This window comes from Artemia franciscana, chromosome 11, assembly GCF_032884065.1.
Source record: "Artemia franciscana chromosome 11, ASM3288406v1, whole genome shotgun sequence".
Classification (NCBI taxonomy): domain Eukaryota; kingdom Metazoa; phylum Arthropoda; class Branchiopoda; order Anostraca; family Artemiidae; genus Artemia; species Artemia franciscana.
The window spans coordinates 13946291-13965377 of record NC_088873.1 but is presented as its reverse complement, the minus strand read 5'-3'; the positions used below and the strand labels follow the sequence as shown (position 1 = coordinate 13965377).

Sequence of the window (19087 nt, the reverse complement as noted above, 5' to 3'; positions counted from 1 at the left end):
AATATTCCATGATAGGAGACTTAAGGCTCGAGCCATTATGCTGACTTAACTTTACTTAAAAGTCCTTGGGCGACTGGACATTTGAAGCTGTAACAGGGATGATCCTGTGATTTGCACAATGCACACTTCTTGGGCCTTTGACAAGGAGATGTTTTGGAGCTTGAATGACCATGGTCACCGCAGACTGCGCAAATAGCTTCATTTTTGCAGCTACTGGATATATGCCCGTAAGCTTGACACTTGAAACATCTTACCGGGAGGGAGAGATACTCAGCCACTTTGATCCTCTCATAATCTATGACTGGGGGATTTTTTATGGCATTCATAAGATCAACTTTGGTTTCAAGTTTCAATCGAAACGAGTGGGTGTTGCCAATCTGTCTTGAACTGACACATTTAGGAATCAGTGCGCGAAGTTCATCGTCATTTATATTGCTGGGGACAAATCGAGCAATACCGAGGTGAGAGGGGCTCCTGATTGTTGCAGAAAGAGATTTATCACCGTTCTGAAAGACCCCGACAAGAGTTTCTGCATCAGCCTTGCTAGCTGTAACAACTCGCCAATTATCTTTTCTGGGCTGAACTTCGACAATTTTAGAGCACTCTCTGCCACACATTTTTTGCAAAAAGTCTTTCCTCAAATCGGACTTCGTGAGGTCAGAGGGCAAATTCTTGAGTACCACTGCATATGAGGGCTTTGTTTCAGTAACTGTAGGAACAATCGAGGGGGCGGGAGGGTCCTTATTCATGAAATTGTCTAGCTTATTACAAACTTCTGTAACTTTTCTGGTGATTACCGCAGCTATCTCACCAGGACAGATAGGGACTTCGTCAGGTTCAACTATCACAAAGACTGGCAGCTCAACGTTACGTTGCTCACAAAGTTCAAGTACCTTTAACATTTCGTTAATATTGTCTTCGGCACTTTTTTTAATTGACACTCTATTGGTGTAGTGAGCAGAAGACCACAGTATCTCCTTAGCCTTGATTATATCGTCCTTTGTAAAAAACTCGCATGCTTTACGACTTATCTCATCATTCTTATTTCCAGCTTTTCGAGCACGATTTAAAAAGTTCAAAATCGCATTCCAAACTAATTTCTCCGACATGGCTATTGCAGATAATATGTCATTGAAATATATTCAATTTCTTAAGTCCTTGTACGAAAATCTCTTTGCTTAATAAATCACTAAGTCCCAAGGGAATTTGCACTCAAATACCAAAACTATCAATTAGCCAACAAATGAAAATAATCCGATTATGAATGATGTTTCAATAAATGTCTATAGGGAAATCAGACCAACTTGAGCTCACTGTATTAATAGGTTATATCCAAAATAAGGTGTTTACCAACACACTTGGTTAGATAAAATTCAAGAGACAGAATAGAGCTAAATTTTACTGCAAAGTTTAAAGCCTAGTTCTAGTGACACCTTACATTACCTTAAATTGATCTAAGATTCATCTAGGGATTTCTCCTTGAAGAGCTCCAGAATGGTGACATGAGTTGTTTCCAAGTTTTTTAGTGACCAGGTGCTGTTGCATGATAGATAGCATCCCAATTGAGTTTACACTCTCTAGAGGACCACTCATCATCCAGACTTCATTTGAAAATCAATAGATTCAGCAGTAACTGTTTCATTAGACAGTTTATTCCAACTGTTGACAATTTATGATGAAAAGAATTGAGTGTGGACTCTAGATATTATAGACTGCTTGACAAGTTTCAAGGGATGAACTTTAGTTTTTTAGTTGGTACCAACAATGGGGAATAATGCTGGGAGAGTATTAACCTTCAATAACTTGTAGGCTAAAAGGTCTAACCTTAGGTAAGACCTAAGGTCTTACCTTAGACCCTCCTGTGCCTCTGGAGACACCCAGGGCACCAATGAAGAGAGGTCAGTTCTCCCTTAAATGGGCTGCTACCATAACATCTTCCCAATGGGGTTGTATGGACATATTTGCATTGAGAAGGTTCCTATGGTATATTTAACATAGTGTTTTCTTTGGCCTTCCCCTTTGCCATGTTCCTATTAATTGCCACTGGAGGACCAACTTTGGTGCTCAGTTGTCTTTCATTTGTACAACATGTCCCAAGTATGTCCATCTCAGGGACCTGATCTTGTTGATGACTAGGGGTTACCCAGTAATTTGGTGTGAGACATGTTGAGTAAAGTTTACATTGAGGATTCTTTGTAGACAAGTCTTGAAGTCTCTTTTCTTGCTACTGATTAAACTTCCAGCCTTTGCTTCCATACAGCATAATTGGAAAGACATTATTGTTGAAGACTCAAAGTTTTAGCCTGTATGAGAACTTCAGTGAGCACCAAATCTACCAAAGCCTGGTAAATGAGCCTCTAGCCACTTGCAAACAAGCCACTAGTAACAGACACATACACAAACAAATGACAATAAATACATATATCATCTCACAATATACACAGTTATATTAGTTTTACACTTGTTTTACTAATCCTTTCACACATTAGGACATGCATACAGAATAGTTGTGGAGGCACCCTGCTTTTGAGACAGGACACTCATCAAAGTCTCGCCCCCTCTCCCCGAAATAGGTACATATCTTAAATCTCAAGAAACGGGTCAGGATATTTATTGGGCCTAAATATGAAAAAACAGCCTCTTTCAGTCATATTTGTTCCTGGGGGGAGGGTCTGGTATATAATTTGAACAAAACTAAGGAGAAGAATCCTTCAGCCCAAATGTATAAATACCCCTACACTCTAGAGAATGGACTTAATTAAATAAAAGAATGTATATATTTATAGGCATTTGAGTGTTAGCTTACCAATTTTTTTGATAATGTGATTAAATAAAAAGACTATTTAACAGCTGTTCAGACAAAACTGAGTTTTCTGCCCAGCGTCTAGGTCCTTTCTGTTATTCTATTATGTTCAGAGGATTGTTTTTATTCTTTTTTTCTTTATAATCTCTGACTTTTGAGGTTCATTAAATGTTTGAATTGGATTGATGCATCATATCTTATTGAAATCTTTCCTAGTAAGGTTTTCAATCTGGATGAATGAAGTGGCCCTTAAACTAGTATTCTATCCAGAATAAGTCAATGCCCATTCTGAATATACAGACACATTGCAGTCTACCTATTGTGACCCATGGTCATTCAGGAAAGAACCAAAGGCTAGGTAGTAAAGGAAAACTGAGTCAATACTCAAGCAACAAAGACTGATTGTGTCAATATCCTCCTCCTGAAAATTTAGCATCAGTAGCTTCTAGATATTCCCCATTCATTTTCCCTTATCCAAAGGACCCTACCCACCAGCTAAGGCAAGCAAAGTCTATTTATTAAGCAATATGAACAGCAAGACCAGTGGGTGACCACTTCTAAAGAAACACTTTAAATAAAATAAGCAGTAGACATATCACTAGATTCCTTATTTAATGCTCTTTCAAATTTTATTGTTACTTTTCTGGCAATGTTCCCTCCTGTCTTCCCTGATGATTCTATATATAGCCTTAATATTACATTCTTCTATTGTTTTGCATTTTGAGATGCATCAAGTCTTCTTTACTAACCAGTTATCTTATATTATTCACTTAGTGAAAATACAAAACCAAGAGATTTTAATCAAATTATTTGAAAAAAAATTACTTGAAATGATTTGATAATGTGGATAGCAACAAAAGGTAAAATTCTAGTTGATTGACTTCTTGCTATTTTGGCAAGTTGTTGGGTTAGGGAATTGAAATTTTCAGGGGTAGGTCTACAGAAAAAAATACATCCCAGGAAAGTATTTAGAGGTCCTTAACTATACCCCCCCCCCCTGCTCCTCTATATAATGCAGCTTTTTGGGCATTACAGCTTGTATTTTGGTCAAATTGGATCCTATATTACTATTAAAAGTGTAAATCCTTGCTTACCTTAGAAAAAGATAAGTTTTCGCTGTTTTTTAAGCTACTTTATTCCATAATTAGATCACCAACATCAAACAACAATTCTTACCTTTTATGGTATAGTCAAGACTGGAATGTGGGCATTTAAACAAACCCTTTGGTCAAGTCGAGATAACAATATTTTGATGTGTTTTATCTAAAGGCCTTTAAACAGGGGTGAATAAACAAGAAAATTGAACTTAAGGGGTTTCTCACTCCAAATTATGATTAAGTGCAATATCCTTAGCAATTCTTCTTGTAATTATTTATACAATATAAATTTTGTTATGTTAATCTATGGAAACTTTCAATATTTATTCATGAAAGAAGAGGCTTTTTTAATTTTTGTCACATTGATGTAATATCAAATATGCCAGCTATATGAGATTACTATGGTGCTACAACAGGGCAGTTTCCCAAATAAAAACTTCAACAGTTTTGTTATTCAAGAATTAGTTTTTATAATATGGCAACCCTGCAAGTCTTCTGTTCTTGCTTAGTTAAATCACTTTTTGTCTCTTATTGGCTTTTCAGGTTTGTTTTTATGTATTCAGACTTCTTGTGTGTTCAAGGGCATAGGCAAGTTTTTGTTGGGGGGAGGAGGGGTTGAAAAAAGTACTAAATAAAGGAACAATTTGTTTATATGTACTTTTGTTACTTCTTATGAGCCCAAAAAATTTGGGTGGGATTGAAACTTGGTAGCAAACCCCTGGTTACAGCATTGATAGTTTCTATGTTTATGTGTGTCAATAACATCTATTTTTTAAACCATAACAGCGTAGAGAAAGTCCGTTTGTTCAAGAAGGCTCAATAATGACTTTTAGAAACCTGAAGAGAAGCAAAACAGAAATCTGAGACCAGTGGCGTCAACTACAGGAGGGACAAGGGAACCACCTCATACTCCTCCTCTAGATTTTTTAATATGTTCATTGAAAATGTCTTTATTTGTGTTTTCTTTGAAAAAAAAAACAACATATTCCCCCCCTGCTATATATTAAAAACACATTTTAAACCCCTCTAAATTTGGTGATTTGACAGGACCTCTCAATTCAACAAACACAAAGAAGACTTATGAACAACTTAAAGATTTGTTAGCAGTCTTTAATGATATTTCCGTCATTATAAATTTTTCACAAATATTAAAAATAAGAATGCTAAAATACATTACAACTTCATCAAAAGCTCCTTTCAAGTCTCAGAAAGCTGTTCCAGCTCCCTGGGGAATTGTTATGTCACTTGTAATTACTTTTCCATGTGTCGTCTGGTATTCAAAAGAGTAATTAATGTGGAGTTCATATATTGAGGAGACCGTTTATTTTAATGAGGTTGTGAGAAAATTAATACAATCTTTTCCCTTTAAATTCAAATAGGTTAGGAAAAAAAAAGCCATATCCAGGGGTACTAGAGGGTATGAGCCCCCTGTCCAAAACCTTTCTCTGACTTGTAAAATCGTAACAAAATGAATATAAACAAGCCTTTCAAGCGTTTCATGAAGTTTATTTTTTATAAACTTTCCTAAAAAATATCTTTAATACCCCTTCCCCTCTGAAAATTTCATGGATTGAGAAATTTAAAAAATACCAGTTTTCAAATTTTAAGGGGTGCGTAACATTCCTAAATCTTCTATATTGGTTAAAATACCAACAATTTGGAGAAAGGGTTATTGGAACACAAATTCAATCAATAAAGTCATAGTTTGCACCAAAGGCCCATGAATTTTGATTCTGCCTTGGCCTTACATGTGCATGATAACCCTCACCACTTCATTTTGTATAGTGCTAAAAAAAATCTAACTTCTGAGCACCAAGGGAGACTTGGTGGAGGCGCTTGTCAAAATATTTGCTTGATTTTTGTCTTCAAATTTTGCTACTGACTGACAAAATTCTCGTTTTCTCAACTATTTGATTTTTTTTCATTAATTATATCTTTTCCTTTCTTGGTTTCTCACAAAACATTGAGGTTTAAATATTATAGGAATGTGTTGATGTTTGTATTAAGTTTAATATGGGTCTTTATTTTCCTTTGAAAAACTTCTTTTTTGGACAATTTAGTTGTAATTAATGTTTATTAAGGGCTTTTTTGGTTTATTTTGCTAATTTCGAATATATATTTATAAACTATAGTATAATATATATATATATATATATATATATATATATATATATATATATATATATATATATATATATATATATATATATATATATATTGTACTACTTCCAAAAGAGCTATATATTCTAGATAAATGGTCGTTTTGATTCAGGGATCATGCTTAAAGAAGTGGAACAAAATTTGAACTTTAGTATAAAGAGTGAGATAATGACAAGGGGGACAACCCCCTCATATGCAGACTAATAATTGTTTGTTTTATATTTTAATGTTGCTCCTTACTTTCAGCTGAAAAAACATCTTTTTTTTATTTAATTACATTTAGGCTACTTGTTCTTGCAATGGTACAAACATCTATATGGATATATATGGTATAGTATTATATATAAAAATATAAAACTATATATTTCTTATAACAATAAATTTTGCTAATTTTGATTTCTTCTCTGAAAACCTGCAAGAGAACTTTAACAGAGGCAATAATGGAAGTATTTTCAAACAAAATGAAGTGGTGAGATTTATTGTGCATGTGTTGGGCCAAGATAGAATCAAAATTATTGGGCCTTAGGTGTAAGCTATGACTTTATCAATTGAATATTTGTGTTCCAACAACCCCTTCTCCCAATTGTTGGCATTTTACCAATATAGAAGATTTAGAAATGTTACACACCCCTTAAAATTTGAAAACTGGTATTTTTGAAATTTCTAAATCTCTTTCATAGGGTGGTATCCAGGAAATTTTCAGGGGGAAAGGGATGTTAAAGATATTTCTTATGAAGGTTTATAAAAAAAAACCTTTATGAAATGCATGAAAGACTTGTTTAAATTCATTTTGTTTTGTTTTTACAAGTTGGAGATAGGTTTCAGATGGGGGGTTCATACCCTCTAGCCCCCCTGGATACAGCTTGTTTTTTCCTAACCTATTTGAATTTAAAGGGAAAAGATTGTATTAATTTTCTCATAACCTCATTAAAATAAATGGTCTCCTCAATATACGAACTCCACATTATTTACTCTTTTGAATACTGGATGAGACATGGAAAGGTAATTACAAGTGACATAACAATTCCCCAGGGAGCCAGATCAGCTTTCTGGGACCTGAAAGGAGCTTTTGATGAGGTTGTAAGGTATTTTAGCATTCTTATTTCTAATATATTTGTGAAAAATTTATAGTGACGGAGATATTGTTAGAGACCGCTAACAAATCCGTAAGTTGTTCATAAGTCTTCTTTGTGTTTGTTGAATTGAGAGGTCCTGTCTAAGACAGTGTCAAATCACAAAATTTAGAGGGGTGTAAAATATGTTTTGAAAATATAGCAGGGGGAAGGGGAATTTGTGGTTCTTTTTCAAAGAAAACACAAATAATGGCATTTTCAATGAACATATTAAAAAAAAATCTAGAGGGGGAGTATGTGGCAGTTCCCTTTTCCCTCCTGTAATTGATGCCACTGGTCTCAGGTTTCTGTTTTGCCTCTCTTCAGGTTTCTAAAAATCATTATTGAGCCTTCTTGAGCAAATGGACTTTCTCTACACTATGATTTAAAAAATAGATGTTATTGACACACATAAACATAGAAACTATCAAAGCTGTACCCAGGGGGTTGGTTATTATGCCTGACGCTCATAGTAGAATTGCCTATATTTTGACTTTAGATGCTTGTTTGCCTGATTCTAGGCAAAATTATTGGTCTCATGTTTCAATTATTGGTCTCATTAAAATTTTCCATTGTAATTGAAATTTTCCATTATAATGGAAGAGCCAAGCATGAATATATCGCAAGACCCTTCAACAGATTGACTCTAGTTCATATATGGAAAATTTTCCATTAAAATTGATATTTTCAATTATAATGGAAGAACCCTGTATGCCAAGCCAGGGAGACCCTCCCAATGGATTGACTCTAGTTTGGCATTGTGGAGTGACATGAGAGGTGTAGCATAAGTGGGAGATGATAACGTCAGCAATGAATGAGGGGAAATTAATGCCAGGTTTTTCTTCAAACTCAATTGGACTATCTGTCTTGGCTTTTTCTACAATTAGCCATGAAGAGAGCACTATCTGTACTTGAAAACATGGAGTGTTATTTTTCCTATACTTGAAAATAACAGAGCATTATTTCTCCCATATGCTTCCAAGAAGTTTTGGATGAGGGAGGAGGCACCCATTTTTTTTTATTGTGATTTATTTTTGGAAGAAACTTACCACAACCTTGTTTGCCTTTGAATCGCCCTTGATATGTGACGCATGTTAAGTAGAATTTAAAATTTTTCTGCTCAACGTTGCTGCTCACTCTGAAATTATGGCTTCCAATAGCTCAAAATGCCCAAAACCCACAACACCCAAAAAAGGAGTTGATTGGTGTGCTGTCTCTGGTTTTGTTCTGAGTGAGTCCTCGCCAGCCATTCAGTGTGACGAATGTGATAAATGGCTTTGCGCAACATGTCTAGGAACAAGTACGGCCAAATACAGCATTTTCTGTAAAATGAATGAAAGACTTGGAAGTATCTGGACATGTCCATTATGCAAAACAGGTTCTAGTAAACCTGGATGTTCCAAATATAGTGAAAAGCACTCTTGACTCCCATTGTAGTGAAATGCTTGACATGTTTGCTGGTTTCAGATCTGATATGCAGACTTCATTGGACATTGTGAGGACTGAGGTGGAAACACTCGAGATGGCTATACAATCAAAGGTTTCTGTAGATGATGTGCAGAAACTTGTAGAAAATTCTATAACCACCCATGTCGAAACAGACATCTGCAAAATAGTGAGACAAGAGCAAGACAGAAACAGAAGACAACTTAATCTGATTGCCTATGGCATTCCTCTGCAAACCAACAATGCTCAATTCATCTCAACTTACTTAAAAGATGAATTCTCAATTAAGGTCAGGGCTATTACTAACTTGAAATGTCTACCTAATGGTAAGAATACAAGTATCCTAAACAGACCCAACCCAATCCCTTTTTCTATAAATGACTACAAAATAAAACTGGAAATTTTGAAGGCCTCAAGAGCAAAAAGGGGGAGTATCTCCTTCTTTGCTGATGCATCCAATGAAGACCGCCAGAGAAGGAAAGAACTAGTTGAAGAGATAAAGAAGCATGCAGCAGCCAGTGAACAAAACCTTGTCATCCATGATGGTGCCATTGTGTAAAAAAAAACGTGATCCCCCAGGGGAGGGAGTCCTCCCCCCCCCTCTCTTGATGTTCCACTAGACTTACCCATATCCCTTGTAAATAGTGCATCAAACAGAGCCAGCAAGACTTCTATAAGTTTAACCTTTGTTTCTGTGGCTTTGGTTTCAAGCTCTGTCTCTCTGTCAAGTGTTGTATCTGATTCACCTGAAACCAACTACATCACTGTTGATGAAAAGGATGTAGATGTTTTCTGTGTTTGTAAGGTGTGTCCTAAGAACTTGTTGACCAAATTGGACAATGCACACATTCAAATCCCTGGATATTTACTCCTGAGCAGCCTAGATAGTAACCTGTGTTGAAGAGGAGTGTCTATCTACACTAGGCTTGGGATTGAGGTAGATAAAATTGATTTTTCTATTTCTCAGCCTACTAATGCTTGGGTGGAACATGTATTAGTTAGACTTCTGATTGGATTCGAAACTGTGAATATTGGTGTGCTTTACTGTAGCCCATCAGCTCCAAACCAACCAGTATCTCACCAAGCTGTTTCTAACCTAATACAGATGTTTTGCAATTTAAATTCATCACTTGTGTTTTATGGTGATTTTAATATGCCAGAAGTTTGAAGGTACTCACCCCCCTAATAACCCCTCCTACACAGCCACCCAAACCCTTGCTGACAACTTCCTAACTCAGATAATAATGCAGCCCACTAGATTTATACATTTGCAACAACCATCATTGCTAGACCTTCTTATTACAAATGATCCTGAGAGGATTACTTCTACTTGTTACCTACCAGCTATTGGTGCAAGTGACCACATATACATAATGAATGACATTAATATTAACCATAGTCATGATGGTAAACTTAAGAGAACTTTTACCAATTACACTTTGATCCATGAAGAACTAGCTAAGATAAATTGGGATAAGGAATTATCAGATGAGACAGACATTGAATCTAGTTGGAATCGCCTTAAGTCTACTTTACTAGGTGCATGTAGGAAGCATACAAAGTTTTATTGGTCAGATAAACCAAAGACTCTTCCATACCTTCCCAGGAGTATTAAGAAAATTATCAGAAAGAAAAATAGAGCATGGAATAAATATCTAAAATGCAAATGTGACAACCATCACAGCAAATACACCATGCTCCAAAACAAGCTGAGAAACATGACAAGAAAAGTTATCCAAGACACAAATAATCTACTGCAAATGACTCAAAGAAAAACCCCAAAAAATGCTGGCATTATGTTACAGCAAACAACCCTTCCTGTTGATGCATCAACAGGCTAAAAAATCAGATGGCTCCAGTACTACCAACCCAAAAGAAATTGCTGATTGCATGAATACCAGCTTTTGCACAAACTTCACCTCTAAACCACCTGGTATTACACTCCCAACCATACCTCCTGTAACAGCATATAACCCAATGCCTCCTGTAATAATTATTCAAGAAGATGTATTTAAAATACTAAGAAGTTTATACTCCAACAAAGCTGCTGGACCTGATAACCAACTTCGGCTTTTGACAGAATCTGCCGCTCACATTTCCCTCCTCCTTGCCAGAATATTCAACATGTCTCTGGCTAAAAAGTCAGTACTAAATGAATGGATGCAGCAAATATTATACCAATTTTTAAGAAAGATGACAAGGATAACCCAGGAAATTATCAACCAGTAAGCCTAACCTCAGCCATTTGCACGATCATGAAAGGTATCATTAACCATGCTCTAATAAACTATTTAGAAGAAAATACTCTTATTAGTAATAGACAACATGGATTTTACAGGGGCAGGTCAATCAACACCAACTTTATTCAGTCATTTGATCATGCAACTAAAATTTTGGATATGGGTAAACTGGTCGACTCTATCTTACTTGACCAAGCCAAAGCCTTAGACAAAGTTGAACACTCATACCTGATGCTGAAGCTTACCAGGTGCATGAAGATGTGATTGGTTGGATTGGAGCATTCCTAACTAGAAGATCTCAACATGTCATGATCTACACTGATAATGGCAATCCAGTTTTCTCCTCCACTTCCCTGATCATAAGTGGCATCCCACAGGGAACCATCCTTGGGCCAACATTGTTCAGCATATATATTAACAACTGTACAACCAATCTATGCAACCTTTTAACATTATATGCTAATGACTGTAAGCTCATCAGGCCTGCCAAAACTGAAGAAGAAAGAGCCTGCATTCAGCTGGACCTCAACAGGCTATCCTCCTGGTCATCAAATTGGGCCCTACAATTCAATGCAACTAAATGCAAGGTACTTCACTTAGGGCACAACAACCCCACCATCCCTACCATATAGGGTGTGATTGGTTGGAAGCAGTTGCTGATGAGGGAGACTTAGGCATTATTGTGGACAAGGATTTAAAATTCCACAGCCACACTCAGGCTCAGGTTGCAAAAGGTAATTGAGCTCTTAGACTCATTAAGTGCTCTTTTGTAACCAGAAAGTCATGTGTGGTTACTAAACTTTATAAATCCCTTGTCTGTCCCCACCTTGAGTTTGGCCTTTCCCCAAAATAAAATGGACACAAGAGCCCTTGAAAGTGTCCAAAGGAGAGCAACCAAACTGGTCTGTGGCTTTAATAATGCCCCTTACCAGGATTGCCTAAGGTCTCTGAGACTTCCACCCCTCACATATCAAAGATATACAGGAGATGTGATCATGGGATGCAAAATTTTCAAATCCTGTCACCTGAACCAGATCTTTACCCCCTCTCTGGCCTGACAACTTAAGAGGTCAGTCTGAAGCTTCACCTGCCTGGATGTCGGAGAAGGGAATGACATGGCTTTGTTTCCATTTGGGTGGTCCCCCTCTGGAAGAGCCTCTCTGAGTCTACTATCCAAGCTGAGACTCCCCACACCTTCAAGGCTGGAGTCAACAGGGACTGGGAGAGGGCTGAGTGGAGGCTGGACCTGGAAGCTAAGCCAACATAATTACATCACTCACCACCAGCAAGAACCTACAGGAGGATCTACCACCATATCTTGCTGGCAAAGGCAATTTAAGGTATGACATGATGCCCCACAACTATTCCATTTTAATTCATCAATGTGACAAAAATTAAAAAGGCTCTTCTTTCATGAATAAATATTGAAATTTTCTATCCATTAACATAAAAAAATTATATTGTATAAATAATTACAAGAAGAATTTCTATGGATAACCTGCACTTAGTCATAATATGGAGTGAGAAACCCCTTAAATTAATTTTTCTCTGTTTATTCACCCCTGTTTAAAGGCCTTTAGATAAAACACTTCAAAATATTGTTATCTCAATTTGACCAAAGGGTTTGTTTAAATGCCCATATTCCAGTCTTGACTATAACATGAAGGGAATAATTGTTGTTTGCTGTTGGTGATCTAATTATGGTATATAGTAGCTTAAAAACAGTGAAAAGTTAATTTTTTCTAAGGTAAGCAAGGATTTACATTTTTAATAGTAATATAGGGTCAAATTTGACCAAAATATAAGCTGTAATGCACAAAAAGCTCCATTATATAGAGGAGGGGGAGGGGGTATAGTTAGGGGCCTCAAAATACTTTCCCAGGATGTACTTTTTTCTGTAGACCTATCCCTGAAAATTTCAATTCCCTAACGCAACAACTTTCCAACATAGCAAGAAGTCAATCGACTAAAATTTTACCAATTATAATCATATTAAAATAAGCTATAATATCACTTTTATAGTTTAATGTCTTTTCTTTTAGTTTCTAAATATGTTGGGACTATATTTGGGGCCAACAGGAGGAGGGGTGCATGGAAATGAGTGACTATGATATTTGGAAAGACCATAATGATAAGGAACCAAATGATAACACTATAATATATTTTACATGCTTTCTTTGAAAGTGGCCAGCAACAAGAGTAGTACCTTATGGAACACCTTACTATGAAAATCAAGTACAAACCCACAAAAACAGCAAATTTTGTATCTAGCCCTAGTCCAGAGCTTCATCAAGCTCCATTAGGTGTGAGGGTAGGGTACCACAATTTGAAAGGGTAGTATTTGGTATGTTTTTGATGAGAGTTATAAGGCACTTAGGTAAAATTCTAGTTGATTACTACTACTACTACTACTACTAATAACTCACTGCAGCACCAAGCCGCCTGAGGCCAACACAGCTACGCACGCTCCTCCTCCAACCTAATCTATTTAAAGCCTCCCTCTTTACACCCTCCCAGGAAGTTCCCATTTCCTTTAAATCCTTATTTATGACATCCTCCCAACCCAGACAAGGACGACCTGCTTTCCGTGTAGCCCCAGACGGTTGGCCAAAAAGGACAATCTTTGGTAATCTGTCATCCTTCATCCATAGAACGTGGCCTAGCCATCTCAACCTTTCTTTCATTATAGCCCCAGAAAGCAGGATTGAACCACACTTTTCGTACAACCTACTGTTTGAAATACGGTCAGTCAGCCGGGTACCCAGAACAATCCGTAGGCAATTTCTCTGGAAAACATCTAGTAAATTTTCATCTGCTTTTCGGAGTGTCCATGCTTCAGAGCCATATTTGACCACTGTCATCACTATAGCTTCCAATATTCTAATCTTGGTTTGTAGGCTTATCTTTCTATTCTTCCAAACTTTTTTTAACTGTGAAAAAACACCCTGAGCTTTAGCTATTCTACTTTTAACATCTTCACTGCTCCCACCATCTTTACTAATAATACTACCAAGGTAACTGAAGCTCCCAACCTGATCAATCTTTTCGTTACCTAAGGTCACCTGTTCATCTTCACTTATTCCTAACCTTAGTGACTTAGTCTTCTTAACATTAATTTTCAAGCCTATTTTAGCACCCTGAACTCGTAAAACCTCTAAAAATTCATTCATTTTGCTCACACTTTCATCTAATATGCTTAAATCATCAGCATAATCTAAGTCCAGGAGCGTCCTTCCTCCCCATTTGATTCCATGGTCTCCAATTGCCTTTCCTGTGCTCCTTAAGACGAAGTCCATCAAAATGATCCATATAAAGGGGGATAGAACACAACCCTGCTTAACTCCTGATTTAATACAAAACCAGTTGCTAACCTCATTTCCTACCTTAACCGCAGCAGTATTATTCTCGTACATAGCGCAAATCACTTTAATGTATTTTTCTGGTATACCATATAACGATAAGACCTTTGTTAACGCTGTTCTATCAACAGAATCGAAAGCTTGCTCATAATCGATAAAACTAAGGACCAAAGGTGTTTGACAACAAAGGGACTTCTCAATTATTAACCTAAGAGTGAAAACAAGGTCGACACATCCTCTACCTTTTCTAAAACTGCATTGTTCTTCCCTTAAAACTTTGTCTACAGCATGTCTCAGTCTAAAAAGTATCATATTACTCAGTAATTTGCTACCTACAGAGACCAGACTAATGCCTTGATAATTCCGACATTCACTCTTGTCACCTTTCTTATACAGTGGTTTAATTAAGGTTTTCCTAAAATCATTGGGTACTTCCCCTTTTTCAAAAATCATGTTCATAATCTTCAGTAGCTTATTCCTAACCTCAGAGCCACCATATTTAAGGAACTCATTAATCATACTATCAGCACCTGGGGCCTTATTATTTTTTAATCCTTCTAGTACTGTCGCTAATTCTTCCTCACTAAACAAATCTTCCTTCACATCCAAGGTATCACAAACTTTTTCATTTTCATCTATATCTTTTCCTGCAACTGTATCTCGGTTTAGCACATTCTCAAAATGTTCCACCCATCTTTCTTTAACTTTTTCCTTATCACTAATTGTGACCCCATTTCTATCTTTAACTGGGACTAGTCCGGATCGGCTACTCCCTTTCAATTTATTAACATGCCAGTATAATATTTTACTATTATGCCGTCTAGCCGCATCTTCCAGATCCTCAGCAATTTTATCCATCGCCTCCATTTCACATCTCCTTAGTTCATATTTTAATGCTTTCTCCACTTTCTTTACATTCCTTTTGTTTTCATACGACCTATCGCTCAGATAATTCTTATACAAACCCCTTCTACTCTCTATTAAACCTAAAGCTTTTTCACTAATATTCCTAGTTGCTGTCTTAGCACTCTTCCCTAGGACACCATCAGCAACTTCACAAATTGTTTTTCTGAAATTATTCCATCCATCTTCCACATTGTCAAATTTTAAACCCTCAAGTTTAGTACTCAACTGTTCCTGGAATTTTTTTCTCAAATTTTCAACCTGAAGTCTACCAACATCATAACTTCCCGGGAGGGAGTTACTCTTCTGAAATTTCAGCTTTAAATTAACCTTAGACACTACTAGATGGTGATCTTTACTTTTAACATCAATAACAGCACTCCTATACACCCTAGTATCTTGTATTGATCCTGCTAGTCTTCTGTTTACAATAACATAATCAATAAGGTTTGCTGTCTTACCATCACGTGAATACCATGTCAACTTATGGGCCATTTTGTGACCAAACACCGTATTGGTTATAACTAGGTTGTTATACCTACAAAATTGCAAAAGCCTATAGCCATTACTGTTTTCTTTTCCTACACCAAAATTACCTAGGCTAGGATACCATCTATCCCTATTTCTACCAACCTGGGCATTAAAATCTCCTAGCAAAAACACCATATTTCTACCTGGTACCCTGTCTATTTGCTCCTGTAACTGTAAGTAAAATTCATCTGAGTCACTAGTATCTCCATCAGTTGGTTCAATGGGGGCATATACTACTATAACTGATACCCTAAACTTTCTAGTCATAAAATGAGCAATTAGTATTCTATTATTAATACCTTCCCAGCCTAAACAAGACTTAGCAGCTTCCTTATTCATCATGAGCCCTACTCCCTGTCTATGTACCCCATCCTTCCTTCCTGAGTAAACAAATTCTATGTCACCTAATTTCATGCTTCCTACCCCTGGGATATGAGTTTCTGAAACTCCTAATAAATCCAGTTCAAACCGTCTGAATTCGTCAGTCAAAATGTCAATGCGATAGTCATTTTTTAACATCGTAACATTCTAAGTTCCAATTTTCATGTTCTTTAAATCTTTGAAATTATTTTGGCCTCAAGAAAAGCAGTGATCCCGGATACCAGTGCAGGATGGGGACCAACATATCTTCTCAAGTCTACACCGAAGCGCTTAAGCCGGCTTAGAACCAGACAGCAAGAAGTCCCTGGGACCTCCAGTAAGTTGGAGGCTTTGTGCAATCCTGGGCCCATCTTGGTCACAACATGGTTTTCAGCACTTGGCGATGCTCTTCTATCAACAAGAGTCGAAATCCTGCACAGACAGTCCCAAGCCTATTACCTCCGACTCATTATATATTCATGCCTACAAATATTATGCTACTACGGGGAGGCAGCCCATAGTAGATAAATTAGCTAGGAAGAGGTTTTTCAGCCCGAAAACGCCCATCAAAACAAACCAAGCCCAGAAAATTATCCAATAATCAGAATCCCGTACGAGTGCTGTGTTGTTTACTAGGCTATAATTTCCTCGAGGGGCGCCACTCCTCAAGTGGGAAAAATTGACCGCAAGTTTCCCAGTCTTGCAGGTACCCCAAAAGGGTCGAGGCAGCCCTTTACAGAGGCCGTTGTCCATAAATCTGGATCTTACGCCCTGCTGCAGTTGTCCTCCTATAGAGGATCCTCCCACAATGGTGTTCTGCTTCACCATGCAATTTAACCCATTACTGGGAGAAGGTTTGTAACTCATCTGACGCGTGAACACGGCAGTTGGCCCTGCTGAGTGTACATTTGAGGGGCCTTCTTCCCCCTCCACCTGAAATTATGACCCCCAGGGGAGGGTTTCCCAGTTTCTATTATGGGCCCCACTGGGACAAGGTCCTACTTGGCCTAAGCCTCCTATGGAGCTACTCTACCTATCTATAGGGCTTACATATATACATATTGGTGTCTGAGTGATAATTGTAATTTCTAATTGCAACTAGAAAAACATTTAAAGATTTTAGAATTAGTTTGGTTTTGCTTCAATTGACTTGTTACATCACTTCACAGGGTTGAATCTAGTCTAGAATGATGATTTGTTAATCTGTAAGAAAGAAATACTTGAAGCAGAAAAGAAAGTTGTTTTGACTGAAGTAGGAGCAAGAAGCATAAACAAATCAAGTAAAAAGCAAAAGCAAACTGATGTGATGGCTAGCAATGAAAAAGCCACGGGTTTTTTATGTGTTTGGTTTATCATACTAGCAAAGAACTTGCTTTCAATTAGTAATCAATGTCTTTTATGGACTTAAAGTGTTTTTGTATGGATTTGCCTGCTGGTCTACCTTGTGGAGGGGTGTGGCCAGAAACCTGCCAAAATCTGCTCTAGGATAGATTAAGGTTCTGAGAAGCTTTGTCATGAATAAAGGTGATGTACTACTAAGGTTGGTTACACCCAGTGGCACAAATTAGGGGGCATTACCCCCTCAGCCCTAAGATTTTGAAAAACAGATTCTTCTTGGTATTTTTTGTAGAAAAATGGTTTTTGAACTTTCATTAAGAAAAAAAGTAAAAACTGCCTCCCTTAAGGCCTTAAAAATTACATCTTTTTTGTATCTAGCCCTAGTCCAGAGCTTCATCAAGTTCCATTAGGTGTGAGGGTAGGGTACCACAATTTGAAAGGGTAGTATTTGGTATGTTTTTGATGAGAGTTATAAGGCACTTAGGTAAAATTCTAGTTGATTGGCTTTTGGCTATCTTGGAAAGGGGTTAGGTTAGGAAAATGTAACTTTTAGGGATGAGTCTAAATGCTAAAGTATGCCCCAGGAAGGTATTTTGAAGTACCCACATCTATTCCTTCTCCCTCTAGAAGGCCCTGACCTTTGATGACCTTAAAAAATATGTGTGTTATAAAAATGAAACCTTGTAAAATAAATCTTATGCTTGAATCAAGTATAACAAAACTTTTTTCAGCTTCACAACTTTGCTCAATCCCAATTTATAAGGTTTTAAAGATATGCATATACATTTCCTAAATTTTGAAAAAAAAAAACTTTGATTTGGCTCAGAATTCTACTCAAATAACATGAATAGCATTTTCAGAGCTAAAGAGAGAGAAAAGGCAACTGGTAACTGAAAATTAAGGTAAAATAATGTTTTGTCAAAATTTCAATAGGTATAGACCTGTCATGCAGGCAAATTTCAGGGTGCTCTACAGGGAGGAGGTGGGTAGGCTGCTTCAAAATACCTTCCAGGGACATATTTTAGCCTTTAGAACCATTCCTGAAAGTTTCATTTTCCTAACCTACCCCCTTTCCAAGATGGCCAAAAGTCAATCAACTAGAATTTTACCAGCACTTTTCCTCTTTAGCTTTGTTAATTGTTTAGGTAGCCTAAATTAAATCAAGAAAAGGAAGAAAAATATGGGTGGTCTGTCCCCATGACAAGGAATTACCTTATTTACTTCCATATTTTCTCATATAAATCATAATGGGAAAAATGAAACTTCGAAGTACAACTGAGGTTCTACATTCTTCAGAATTTCCTGTTGATTGATTTGATTTCAATGCAGAATTTCCTTTTGAACTTCCAAATTAATATTATACTTCTTCTTACCAGGTATTTGGATGTTTTCGACGTTGCCAAAACTTAAGGATTTAATATTGGTTTTCCGACCGAATTGTGCCACAAACGACAATTTGTGATGCTAGTACAGCATTCGACGTCAGTTTTCCGACCGAATTGTGCCACAAACGACAATTTGTGATGCTAGTACAGCATTCGACGTCAGTTTTCCTTTCACAGCAAATATACCAGAATAAGCTGAAAGGCAAACAACTTCTATTTTGTCATTCATATTTTCAATTCATTTTTCACATTTTGTAAGTAAGGAGCGGCGCAGCTCAACTGTAACCTAGACTCTAAGAAACGGAATTTTGATATACAAAATATCAAACAGTTCGTGGTGCCGACCTGAGTAA

The 19087-nt window shown here is 36.9% G+C and overlaps 1 protein-coding gene across 1 annotated transcript in view; it reads right to left on the bottom strand.

Annotated features, from left to right (window-relative positions):
- Positions 1-18732, bottom strand: part of LOC136032850 (TBC1 domain family member 20-like) — a 47676-nt gene extending 28944 nt beyond the window's left edge. Inside the window, exon 1 of the mRNA XM_065713261.1 lies at positions 18562-18732. Within this exon, the coding sequence (XP_065569333.1) occupies positions 18562-18576 (15 nt within the window). The 5' untranslated portion in view covers positions 18577-18732. The remainder of the gene's footprint in view (positions 1-18561) is intronic.
- Positions 18733-19087: the final 355 nt, after the last annotated feature.